This window comes from Geotrypetes seraphini, chromosome 1, assembly GCF_902459505.1.
Source record: "Geotrypetes seraphini chromosome 1, aGeoSer1.1, whole genome shotgun sequence".
Lineage (NCBI taxonomy): Eukaryota > Metazoa > Chordata > Amphibia > Gymnophiona > Dermophiidae > Geotrypetes > Geotrypetes seraphini.
The window spans coordinates 372,745,408-372,758,672 of NC_047084.1; the positions used below are offsets into that span (position 1 = coordinate 372,745,408).

General features: G+C 44.0%; 1 protein-coding gene across 6 annotated transcripts in view; it reads right to left on the reverse strand.

Annotated features, from left to right (window-relative positions):
• CSGALNACT1 (chondroitin sulfate N-acetylgalactosaminyltransferase 1) overlaps positions 1–13,265 on the reverse strand; it is a 306,262-nt gene that overhangs the window by 62,356 nt on the left and 230,641 nt on the right. For all 6 annotated transcript variants that reach the window (XR_004536554.1, XM_033915299.1, XM_033915282.1 and 3 more), the window contains one exon: positions 2,224–2,402. Coding sequence is in view for 5 of the 6 variants with exons in the window: in XM_033915299.1 (XP_033771190.1) it covers positions 2,224–2,402 (179 nt within the window). In the remaining variant the exon portion in view is untranslated. The remainder of the gene's footprint in view (positions 1–2,223; positions 2,403–13,265) is intronic.

Below are 13,265 nucleotides of genomic sequence, written 5' to 3' on the forward strand. Positions count from 1 at the left end.
CTCCTTTTACGAAGGTGCGTTAGGGCCTTAACGCGCGGAATAGCGTGTGCTAAATTGCCCCCCTCACGCGCGCTAGCCGCTACGCCTCCTTTTAAGCAGGCGGTAGATTTTCGGCTAGCGCATGCTAATCTTCTGCGTGCGCTAAAACCGGTAGCACACCTTCGTAAAAGGAGCAGGTTTCAGATCAAAGCATATGCACATCCCAAAGTGGCCTAAATTCAAACTAAGGGTCCCTATTGAAAAGAGGAGGGGTGAATCCAACTCTGAAGAACTGGAAGTGGCTACATGTGGGACCCCCTTCTTTTTTGCACACCCCCCCCACCCCCAGCATCAACATACACATTCTCTGCAGGGCCTGCTTGGACAGAATTTATACTACTGGAAACTAGGCTTCATTAGTTTTGGATAGAATTTCTTTTTCTTTTTTTTTAACAGGAGATTAATAAATGGAAAAGACCATTTTTAAAGATAATCTATTGTAAAAGCCTCTCACTATGGGTAAAAGAATGCACACTTACAGGGCAGGTCCTTTAATCAAAAAGTCATGGGAGTGGGGATAGACAGAGGAGGGAAGATTCATATGGGAACATGTGTAAACCTAAACTGTCCACATCTATGCTTGCACTTTCTTAATAGCAGGTAGAAAAGTGCAGGGATACCTAAGGTGACCATGTGTCCCATTTTGAAAGGGACCGTCTCATTTTTAGATCCCCCGTCCCATTGTTCCTGCACATAGCTTCGGGACACCGAAATGTCCCGTTTTCAGGGACAGCGTCTCCAAGCTGTGCGCGGGGCCAACGGGATAGGCAATCGCTTCCCCTCCCTCCCTCCCTGCCGTGCCAAAGCCAGCCTCCCTCCAGCACCCAATTTAACTCCCCTCCCGGGTCCACAGTTGCTGCTGCTTGACAGCCTCTCTTATCTCTCTCCAGCGCCGATTCAACCCCTCCCCCCTGGTCTGCCGCCACTGCTGCTTGCTGCCCAGAAGCCTTCTTTCCGATGTCAATTCTGACGTCAGAGAGAAAGTTCTGGGACAGCCAGGCAGCGATTGGCTGGCCCGGAACTTCCTCTCCGACGTCAGAATTGATGTCGGGAAGAAGGCTTCTGGGCGGCAAGCAGCAAAAGCAGCGGACCGGGGTGGAGGGGTTAAATTGGCGCTGGAGTGAGGTAAGGAGAGAGGCTGGCAAGCAGCAGCGGCAGACCCGAGAGGGGGGTAGAATCGGGCACTGGAGGAAGGCTGGCTTTGGCGTAGCAGGTAGAGAGGTAGGCAGGCAGGCAGGCTGGTTTTGGCATGGGAGGGAGGGAGGTAAGCAGGCAGGCTGGCTTTGGGGGAGGGGGTGGGACAAAGGCTGGAAGGCAGTGGGGGGGACATAGGAAGGAGACACTGAGGGCACTAAGTATATAGGAAGGAGGCAATGGGGGCACTAAGGACATGGGATGGGGCACTAAGGACATTAGAAGGAGGCACTGGGGACACTAAGGACATGGGAAGAGGCACTAAGGACATAAGAAGGAGCACTGGGGGCACTAAGGACATAGGAATGAAGGAGGGAGGGAATAGAAAGGGACAATTGTTTGGCCTGAGTGCAGAAAGAAAGAAATAAAAGAAAGGATACACAGTCAGAAGGAAATGCAACCAGAGACTCATAAAATCACCAGACAGCAAAGTTAGGAAAAATGATTTTATTTTCAATTTAGTGATCAAAATATGTCAGTTTTGAGAATTTATATCTGCTGTCTATATTTTGCACTATATTTGTCTATTTTTCTAGTTACTGAGGTGACATTGCATATTTTAAAGTCATCTTCCTTGACATCTTTGAAAAAGCCATAAATATAAATGATAATTAACATTTTCTCTGCGTATTGTGCTTTGTGTTTTTTTTTAATTTTATGATTACCATTATGAATTAATAAGATATTATGTGTACATGAAAAATGAATGGAAGAAATTGGGGGCGGGATTGGGTGGCGGGGCTAGGGGGGATTGGGGCAGGGCTAGGGCGGGATTGGGGGCCGGACTGACAATTAATAGATTTCCTGTTTTGATGAAAAAAATAAATGGTCACGTTATGAATACCATGAAGCCACTACCGCCTTCTCCTTCCTATTTTGTTGATTGGGCTTCTGAAAGAGAAACTGCCAAGCAAGATTTCTTTTTGAATATGTGCTTGCAGGCCCCAGATCAAATCTAAAGATAGCTTCCTATGTTAGCAGTTAATGTACCTGGCTGTGTGTTCAATCTGCAGGAGTTGAGGAACTCTGAGGTAAAATAGATGTCCACATCACAGAAAAAGAGGACCACATTGCTTCCCTTCCATGCTCGAGCTCCCACATCCAGCCCCTTCCCCCGGGAAAACTCTTCATTCCGCTGGATGAAAGTGAAATTCCTGAAGTTCATGGCTCTGAAAGAACAAAGCATATTGGAAACTTGAAAAACAAAACTCAGCAGAATGTTTTGTCAGTATGATTATTCTGAATCTGCACAATATCAATACAGTACTCCCCCCGAAATTCGCAGAGGTTCCGTTCCAGGAACCACTGTGAATTTTGAAAAACCACAAATGCGTTTATTCGCCTGTCAAAAGGCAGGGGAGGCAGGAGAGGGCAGCTGGACCGCTGGCGGGTGAAGAAAATCACTCGTGGTTTGCTCCGACCGCCTCTTCCTGTAGTAAAGTTGGGCTACACCAATCAGGAGCTGCTTTGACATGCAGCTCCTGATTGGTGTAGCCTGACTTTACTACAGGAAAAGGCAGTCGGAGTAGATCGCAAATGAGCGAGTCCGCGATTCGTGAACCGTGAATTCGCGGGGGAATACTGTATATAATATTAAGATTGAAATACTAAGAACACTAAGAATTATAAGTACACTAAGAACAGCTAGGCTGGGATTGATGAGGATTTGCACCACGGTGAGTTATGCTACTTGGGTGGCAATCTGAAGATCCTTAACAGCATTAGCAGGAGAACTGGTCACAGTTGTTAAATTTAATGCTATTTTTTGTTTGGTTGTACTTCATGACTGGTGATTTATGACACATTGAATATTTATATGAGAAGATGGCTCAATTGATAATAAGATAAGCCATCTACTCTATTTGGGAAAGAGAGTGTGTGGGTTTGCCACACACACAAAAAAACAACCCTAAAAACCTCTGCAGAAGAGAGTCTTCTCCTGGAACCGGAGTTCAAGTCCTGGATCTGGTAGGAACTGGGTGTGCTGCCAAGACAGTAATCATTAACTCCCAGGAAACAGGGATCCATAGCACCATTTGTTCTAAAAGCACAGTTACTTACCTGTAAAAGGTGTTATCCAGAGACAGAGGCAGATAGTCTCATATATGGGTGATGTCATCCATGGAGTCCGGTACAGACAGTGAAAAGTGTAATGTCACTTTAAGCTTTAACAAAACTTTTTGACTGCCTGCACCTCGCATGCGCGAGTGACTTCCTGCCTAATGCTGGCTCACAAGGTCATCAGTTCTATGCCCAACTGAAGAAGTCAAACAGGGGAAGTGGGCTGGTTGTGAGAATATCTGCCTGCAGTCCCTGGATAACACCTGTTACAGAAAATGTGCTTTATCCCAGAAGAAGCAGGTAGCATATTCTCACAAATGGGACTCCCTGAAACTGAAAGGGATAGAGGGAGAGTTGGCCTCTAAATAAATAATAAATGGTGCAGTACAACTGAATGAACTTGGACACACCATCAAATATGAAAGTAATGGAAGGAGAAGGAAACTGGAGAACTAATAATTGGTACAAAAGTGTGTTCAATAAGAGTAAAAGGCAAATACTGTAATCCAGTAGAGATATCTAATTGGGAAAAAGCTCAGCGAAGACGAGACCAGTTGGAGAGCACACCCTGCTGGAGAAGGTTTGATCAGAAGGTTGGAATCCCTGAATGTGTCCATTATTGTAGAAATGTATGGGTGCGCAGGGAGAGGATTATTGCTAAAGAATTATTTGAGGAACTGATAGCAGTGAGTTGAAGAATGAATCAAAAAATCCAATCTCAGGTTCTACTGAGATATGGAGTGAGATTGCTGGACAAAGCCATGAGCACTAAGCAGGATAACATAGAACCTCTCCTTAGTTAAACAGGAATAGTAGGAGGGCAACTACGAAGAGAGTGACCAGGAATCTAGATGCAACTGGTGAGGGATTATATAGGTAGTGAAAACAAATTTGCTAGGGCCACCAAAAAGGTGGAAGAATGATGATGGTTAGTCAAGTGTGAGGAACAACCTTGCAACTAAGAGGGTAAAAAAGTAGTTGAAGCCACAAGTTGGGTTTGTACCCATGGCAGTAAGCACTTAGATAGGGTTAATGCCTTCTGGAGTAACTTTCTGTTACTGATCCTATTTTATGTCAGTACCAGTGGACATCGGCATCAACATCGTTCTCAAGCATCATTTTCATACTCAACATGAGAAGCCTCGACAAGCATTGCAGGCATCCATAGCATCGAGTCACTCAATGCATGCCTTATACCGATTCCATCATTCTTCGATGCAGGCTGTCATCTCTGAAGTGTGCTTCTTCCTTGGGGTTACCAATGCTTCAACACCCTGCTGCAGCTTATGTACCAGCTTTATAGCACTGGAGTATTGGTGCATCTACTCCAGCATGTACGACCAGAGCTGTACTATGGAGGAGTGGCCATGAAGCTGCAATGCTAATTGGCATTGATGTCCTTCCCATCTACATTGGTACAAGCCCAGCTTAAATATAGCTTATTGAGGCCTTATGGTACTGGATCTCACTCTCTCTGTCATGGTGAGATTCATCGATAATTGGTGCTGGTGATTATTTCTCGATACTGTCATTTCTCTCAACATCGATGTAGCAGAACTAAATAACGGAGTACTCTATAGGTACTGCTTTTCCAGAAGATGATTTTCGGTACTGTTCCTATTTGATGCCTCACAGTCCTTCTTTCAGACAGTACCATGGGCATTCTAATGTCAATCTTCACCACCTCTTGTCTATTAATGGACATATGTGGCTTGTCATGGCAAGTTTTCCATCTACACATCTACTCTGTCATTTCAGCTTATGCCAGGTATCATCAGCATTGAGTAAGACGATGCAGTCCATACGTCAACTGCATTTGTTGTAACCAGGCCAGCTGTATCACTGGCCTCAAGTGGGAATTTCAGTGTCTTGGACCAGAGCATCAGAACTAGATTGTCCTACCTCTGCAATCCACATACCTATCCCACTACACTTTCAATGAGATTTCTTCTCCGCTGTGCACACTTGCCTTTAGCTCCAGTTTCACCAAAGTTCTGCTTCGTCAATTGGAACACTACAAGAGGAATCTACTGTTTGCATATATGGATGTACAGCCTTTTTAGTTTGGATCACTTCTTCTTCCGCTGCGTAACTCACCACAGCTCCTTTGCCAGTCTTCTACAGGACGTTCTCTGAGGTTCCTCACTTGGACTCATACCTCATGATACGCTTTCCCTGAGCCTGAATTCTCTGCTGCCAGTTTCTTCAGACCTCCAACTGACCTTTCTCCTGGCTCCGCATCTCTGACTTTGATATCAGTGTCCAAGATTGCCTAGTGCCTTTTCCGTATTCAGGCAAAGTACTTTTTGGTGGTGATGTGGAGGAGACTACACACAGCTTATTCGTCATCAGCAGAGCATGCCTGTTATCAATCAACTGCTCAGCAGGCTCACCCAGATTTTCATCAAGTTCAACCAGGTCCTTAGCAGGGTCATAAAATAGGATCAGTAACGAGGGAAAAATAACGAGCCTTAACAGATGGAAGAGGGTACCTGAAATGCAGGCCTAATAGAGATTTAAGTGATTTGTTACTATTATAATTTAATTCTTTTTAAGCCTTGGATATTGGGAGTATTTCTAGACAGAAAAAGAATACAACGGAAAAAAACTACCGCAGCCAGGAAGAAGTCTTGAAGACCAGGTGGGAACTGAGGGTCGAGTGAAAGTTCTGCCGGAAACTTGTCGATGCACTTAGGGTTTTGTGATCCCTGCCACCGTGCTGTGTCCCTCTGTGCCAAATTCCATTTCTGGCGTGTGGGGTGGCTTGCGACAGTGATTTCAGCGGCGGTTTGACTCCTGCGCTGCCGGGATGCCTCTACTCACCCCCCGACCAGCAAGTGCAGCAGCCGCGGGGCATTTGCTAGGCTGTCCCACTTCGACAATGTGAGGTGAGCCTGCCTAGCAAAAGCCCCAAGGCTGCCCGGGCTAGCGGATGCTGGACAGAGGGAGCAGGGAAAGGAGAAGGACTACTGCTGGACAGGGGGATCAGGTAAGACGTGCTGCTGGATGGGGGGGGGGGTAAAAGGAAGGTAGAAGACCTACTTGCTGGACAGGGGGAGCAGGGAAGAGGTGCTGCTGGACGGGGGGGGGGAGGTAAAAGGAAGGGAGAAGGGCTGCTCCTGGACAGGGGGAGCAGGGAAGGGGTGCTACTGGACAGTGGGGAGGTTAAAGGAAGGGAGAAGGGCTGCTGCTGGACAGGGGGAGCAGGTTAGGGGTGCTGCTGGACACGGGGAGGTAAAAGGAAGGGAGAAGGGCTGCTGCTGGACAGGGAGAGCAAGGAAGGGGTGCTAGTGGACAGCCGAGGAAAGAGACAGAAAGAAAGACAAACAGACAGACAGAAAGTGGCCAAGGAGAGAGAAAGAAAGAAAGACAGACACACATCTATTCTAGCACCCATCAATGTCACTTGGAAACCTGCATGTTACAGAGGATAATATGCTCCAGCTGGATTTCAGCACCTATCAACTCCTGCTTGGATTCTCCCCACATGCAGAACACGGAAAACAAGGCAGTTCAACTGCTCAGTCAGTTCTATTTGGGGTATGGCGGTATACAAAAATAAAGTTATTATTATTATTATTATTTCTATGATAAGCTTCAAAATCTAAGGTTCAGAAGAGGATGCTGTAAGTCCTCTATGCTCATTTTTAACTGCCACCTTCTCCATCCTCCTAATCCATTAAACAAATCCCAAACACCCTGAACATGTCTGCCATAAATTTGGTTTACTGCTTTTATCTATATAACCAGCCATAAAGAGGACAAAACAGCATGGACTTCACACATACACAGCCACATCGCTTCTAGAAGTAAAAATCAAACCAGGTTTCCTGCAGGATGAGCTTGCTCAGAATCAATAGCAGTAATATTTACAAGTGGGAGAGAATACATTCACATCACAACCCAGCCATAAATTTCTCCTAGCAACTGGTTTTGGAAAAAAAAAAAAAAAGGGGGGGGGGACGGGATGGACGGACATGCAGACTTGAGTAAAATCAGAGCAGGTAGGGCTAGATTCACAGTATATTGGCTCCCCCGAGTCAAATTTGTTTTCCATGCTCCCCCCCTTCATTCATGACCTTCCCCATTTCATCTCTCTAGAAGTCACTGGTTGTTACAATCTCTGGATACTACTCAGGACTACTATCTACGCTTTGTTCCAGGGTGGATGTTTGGAAACGTTCTGCTCTTGTTTGCTATTCCAGCGAGAGGCCTGACACACCCATACTTTTGATTATGTCAGTTACTGCCATGTAGGTGGTGCCACATCCTGAGGCACTACATCTCAGGCACTATGCTGAAGGGGTGTGCCAAAGGGGCACACCCCGCCCCGTCGCATGTCCCTTCACATATGCTGTGCTTGATTTTATTTATTTATATCCCATCCTCCCCAAAAAGCTCAGAATGGATTTCACTTTTCATTCACAGTGTTACAATATAGGGCTTACATATCATAGATTGGGTTATCACAGTGTTACAATATAGGGTTTACAAATCATGGATTGGGTGTATGTGGTTTTGATGTTTATGCTTATTTTAAGGGATTGGGAAGTGGCTTTGGTTTTCAAAATATCCCAGTTTTTTACTCTGGATATTGATTGCCCAATCATTGCTGGAATATTGACCCCATTGTCTGGTAAGACTGCTCTGGGGTGTCTCATGGCATTGATGTTATTTGGTGGTGGAAGTCTGCTTCTTCTCACAAGCCGATGGCAGACAGTGGGTGTCACACAGAAAGCAGTCTCCAAATCTGAAACTGTCCTTTTGTAAGGGAGCAAACTGCCTCTTATTTTCCTATCATCTGTGCCAACGTAAATATAAAATCAATTGGCCCTAAGGACAGCCCACTATGAGACTGAATTGAGAGTAACCAGCCAAGTCATCTATTTCAGACAGAAACATGGCTGACTTCAGAAGCAGACCCACAGATTAAGGAGTTACAAGGTTATAAAGTAATTGCACTTTATAGGGAAGGGAAGCGGGGACGGGAGCTGGCAGTCCTTCAAAAAGATTTCCTAGATAACTGTTTTGTCTCAAATTTACAGTTTCTAGCATGTCGAATATCAGACAATACCCTGGCTAGATCATTGACTTGTACGTTATATCCTGCCGGGGAAATGGTCTGCTGCCAGAGATTGCTTTGGGGTTTTTGTTTGTGGAAACTGGTTGGTAAGTAAATGATGGCAGAGAAAGACACCTACAGATAGCTTTTTGATAAATATCCCCTTAATAAACAATTAAAAATCATAAACTACTCATAAAATTGAAAGCATTCAGAATAAATGTAAAAGCTGAAAACTCTTTAGCCGCATGTTTTTTAAGACATCATATCTGTGCTGCTCTTGTATTTTAGAATACAAAACATCTCTGAAAATAATTCAGGCCAAGGATAATAAAAAAAAGCATGCAGGAAATGGATGTCAAACATCAGAGAGATCATAGCTCAGACTTTAACCACTGTATATACTTGAATATAAACCTAGATTTTGGGGACAAAAAATGGGCCAAAAATGGGGGGGTCTACGGTTTATATCAATCTTCACCCTCTCAGATCCATTGCAGCCCTCTTCGTGGGCACACCTTAAGCACTGTTGGTCCAGGGGTGAGCCAGGGCACAAGCAATCCTCCTATGCTCCTGCCCCGTGCAGTCTCACTACTCAAAATGGTTGATGTGAGCTCCCACAGTGGTTGCTATGTTTATTTACCATCTTTTCATGAAGAGAATTATCCAAAGTGGTTACAATACATTGAATAGTAGTCAGGTACTCTTAAGTATTTTCTCTATCTGTCCCTGTAGGCTCACAATCTAACTGTGGTACCTGGAGCAATGGATGAATTAATGCCTAGATTCACTAAACTCACCTTTCTGATCCAATCCGTGGCCGAGTCTTGCCGGGCAACTGATTCACTAAACAGTCCTCATGCAAATTATTTGATCGGAGGCATGCCCCACACCGACCGCATGGATTGCTGCAGAGCGATCCAGATGCATGCACATACTGCACAAGTGAGGGCAAAACAAAGGGGGGGGGATTACAGAACACGCTACAGCCAGATGGAACAGAACACGCTACAGCCAGATGGAACAGAACACACTAGCCAGATATGCAGAACACGTGGGTTAAAACCACGGGCTCGAACTGCAGGGACAGGGCGGCAGAGAGCAGGAGAGTCGGCAGGGACAGGGCAGCAGAGAGCAGGACAGTCGGCAAGGACGTGAACAACTGGTCCTCAGCAGTCACTTCTTTTTGGATCAGCCAGCCCAATCGGTGTTCCCTCTTCTGTTTAGTGAATCGCTGCATTCCTACTTATTTGTATGGGCAGATCGAATCAGGTGGGAGGTGGATCGGCCAGGAGGTTAGTGAATTGGGTCGGCATCAGAGAAGACTCGCAAGTCAATATTTTCCCCCTTTTTTTTTTGGGGGGGGGGGAAGGTTAACAGTTTATATTCAAAAGGATTTATATTCAAGTATATGTAGTAATTATAATTCACCAGGTGGGAAAAACACATAAGACATATCAATTCTCCCTGTGGCCACCATTTAATCAATGCCATCTCTGCTAAATAGATGCGTGCATGCACAGACACAGCTAAAAAGGACCAGGAATTCAGCACCAGGCTTTTGATGTTAATTTTAGAGGAAAGAAAGAGTAGGATGATGTTTAAGAGATTCAGATGTATTGCAGCACTAATAACTGAAAGGGATAAAATAAATAAATAAGAGACCAAGCTTCTTTCTCTCATTTCAAGTTTTAAGTTTATCAAAATTTGGATAAAGTTGTTCAAAATGGGCTAAGTGGATTGAGAGGCTCAGAGCAATCAAATTCTGTGTGCTCACTCCTTCCTCCCCCCTCCCCCCCCGCCCAAAAGGACAGCTCCTGCAATGAGAATATAATGGCCCTGTATCGCTCCATGCTGCAACCTCATCTGGAGTATTGCGTTCAGTTCTGGTCTCCTTATCTCAAGAAAGATATAGTGGTGCTAGAAAAGGTTCAAAGAAGAGCGACCAAGATGGTAAAGGGGATGGAACTCCTCTCGTATGAAAAAAGGCTAAAATGGTTAAGGTTCTTTAGCTTGGAAAATAGATGGCTGAGGGGAGATATGATTGAAGTCTACAAAATCCTGAGTGGAGTAGAACAGGTACAAGTGGATCAATTTTTCACTCAGTCAAAAATTACAAAGACTAGAGGACACTCGATGAAGTTACAGGGAAATACTTTTAAAACCAATTAGAGGAAATTTTTTTCACTTGGAGAATAGTTAAGCTCTGGAACGCATTGCCAGAGGATGTGGTAAGAGCGGATAGCGTAACTGGTTTTAAGAAAGGTTTGGACAAGTTCCTGGAGGAAAACTCCATAGTTTGTTATTGAGAAAGACACGGGGGAAGCCACTGCTTGCCCTGTATCGGTAGCATAGAATATTGCTACTCCTTGGGTTTCGGCCAGGTACTAATGACCTGGATTGGCCACCGTGAGAACGGACTACTGGGCTTGATGGACCATTGGTCTGACCCAGTAAGGCTATTCTTATGTTTTTAGAGACTTACCTCCCCCCCACCCCAATTTACAAAACCGTAAAACAGTTTTTAATGCGGGCCACGGCAGTAACAGCTCTGACACTCATAGAATTCCTTTGAGTGTCAGAGCTGTTACCGTCGCAGCTAGCAAGTTTCAAGTTTCAAGTTTATTAGATGGCTTGATTAACCGCTTTAAACAAAGTTTCTAAGTGGTGTACATTTAAAAAGTTACATAGATTAGGTAACAAAACAGACCATACAATTGATAAATAAACTTATTATGCTAAAAATTAACAATATTAAACACAAGGTAAGGAGGGATGAAATACAATTTGTAAAGTAAAGAGAAGACATCAAAGGAAAATACAAAGGGTAATAAGACATTTGAGGGGAATAAAATAAACAAAACAATAAGATAAAAGATTAACTTGCAAATGCATCTCTAAAAAGGAAAGTTTTTAACTCGTTTTTAAATTTTACAAACTCTTTCTCCTCCCGTAAAAACATAGGGAGGGCGTTCCATGTCTGCGGTGCCGTACAAGAGAAGATAAATTGTCTAAAAAATCATGCTACAGTTTTGTAAAAGGGGGAGGGAGAGGGGTAATTTTGGTACCTCCAGTACATTCTCAAAATAGACTTGTGCTGCCATGTGCTCTGAAAAGGCTGTTGGGGAATTCAGTACGAAATTCTGTTTAAACTACTAAAGGGAGAAATACTAAATTCAAATCTAAGTGATCTTTCTGTAGTCTAAATACAAGTTGCACCTATTTTCACTCCGTTCTGACTATAAATCAGAACTGGTACAGCAGTGGTGAAGTCATGAGTGGGCCAGGATCCACCCCTTTGGGCTCAGTCATGCATGGGGTCTTGCATCAGGTAGTTCACTAAAGCTGCTGCCAAATGCTGAGCTGTACTGAAGTAAAAACAAGGTAAGAAAAAAAAAAGATGACTTTTCACCCAGCTGTGCTTATTCACCAAAGGCCTTATTTATGAGGGTTCTTCAAAAGGTTTCCAGACTTTCATATTTCCACTAAAAATGGTTGGGGGGGCGGAAGAAGTGGTAAGAGAATGTGTTGTAGAATGTCATATGACTAGTCAGTCAGGCTAGCCAGCTCACCTTATGTGGAAAAGTGATGTAATTTGCTTTTGAGATATTTAATAAATAGCGTTTAAAAAAATAAAACTGTGGGAACTTTTTGAAGATCTCTCGTATATAGGAAAAACCCTTTATTATATATGAAGAACCCAAACATGGATCCATGTTTCAGCGGTACAACACTGAATCATACGAAGTGAAACTCTCTGATGAAAAGCTTTGCTAAACACTGACTTAAAATGCACATTGGACCAATGATCAGCTTGGGAAATGCCATCACAGATGGTGGGTCCAATGTGAATTTTCTTGTTTGGCAAAGTTTTTCATCAGAGAATTTCACTTTGTACAATTCAGTGTTGTACCCCCTGAGGAAGGCTTTTTATTTGCCGAAACGTGGATCCATGTTGGATTCTTCACATATAATAAAGGGTTCTTCATATATAATATTGATACATGTCTCATGGAATGGTATATGGAGTCTCTCCTTCAGCTTATTTGGATCCAGAAGCCCCAACTTAAAAAGGAATGAAAACTCTGTAAGGGCTTTAAATTTATTTTTTCTTCCTGTTACAGATGCATAACATATTTGGATGTTTTTCTCAGTTTAAACCTCTTTCTACAGTTCTCTAGCATCCATCCCCCCCATCAATCCTACCTGCATCCTTTGTAACTAGTAGCAGAGGCTGTGGAGAAGGATCCAGTCAATGAAAGGAAGAAGGGTCAGAGGAATGGAAGACAGCTCTAGTCACAGAAAGGGAAGAGATGATTTAGAAAAAGTTTTTGCATATGGTGGGTGAGTGGAAGAGAAATGAGCCCCCTCCCCAAAATGTCCCAATACATTTCTATGAGAGAAGCAGTTCCAAAAGCTGCAGTATACACAGATTCACTGCAACATAAGTGATTAAGAAATTGTATCTTCCCAACCGCCTTTTCCTGATTACAGAAAAATAGAAAGCATAGACACAAACATGCACTCACCTCTATCACCCCCCCAAAAAAAACCCCCCACTCCCAGCACACACACACACACAGAGTTGGAGAAAATTCCATGAGCCATGCGCAGCATATATTTTTCTCGGTGACGGGACAAAAGCGCGAGTGGACAAAGGTGTGCCGACAAACGAGTGCCGACGATTGAGCGCAAGACTTCATCGCGCAGCAGGAAAACCTTCTTTTAAAGGGCTCCGACAGGGGGTGTTGGTGGGGAACCCCCCCACTCTACTTAAAAGGGATCACGCTGCCTCACGCTGCCATGTTGGGTGGGGTGGGGGGGTGTAACCCCCTCATTATACTGAAAACTTAACTTTTTCCCTAAAAACTTTTTCCAGTATAATTACATTACATTACATTAGGGATTT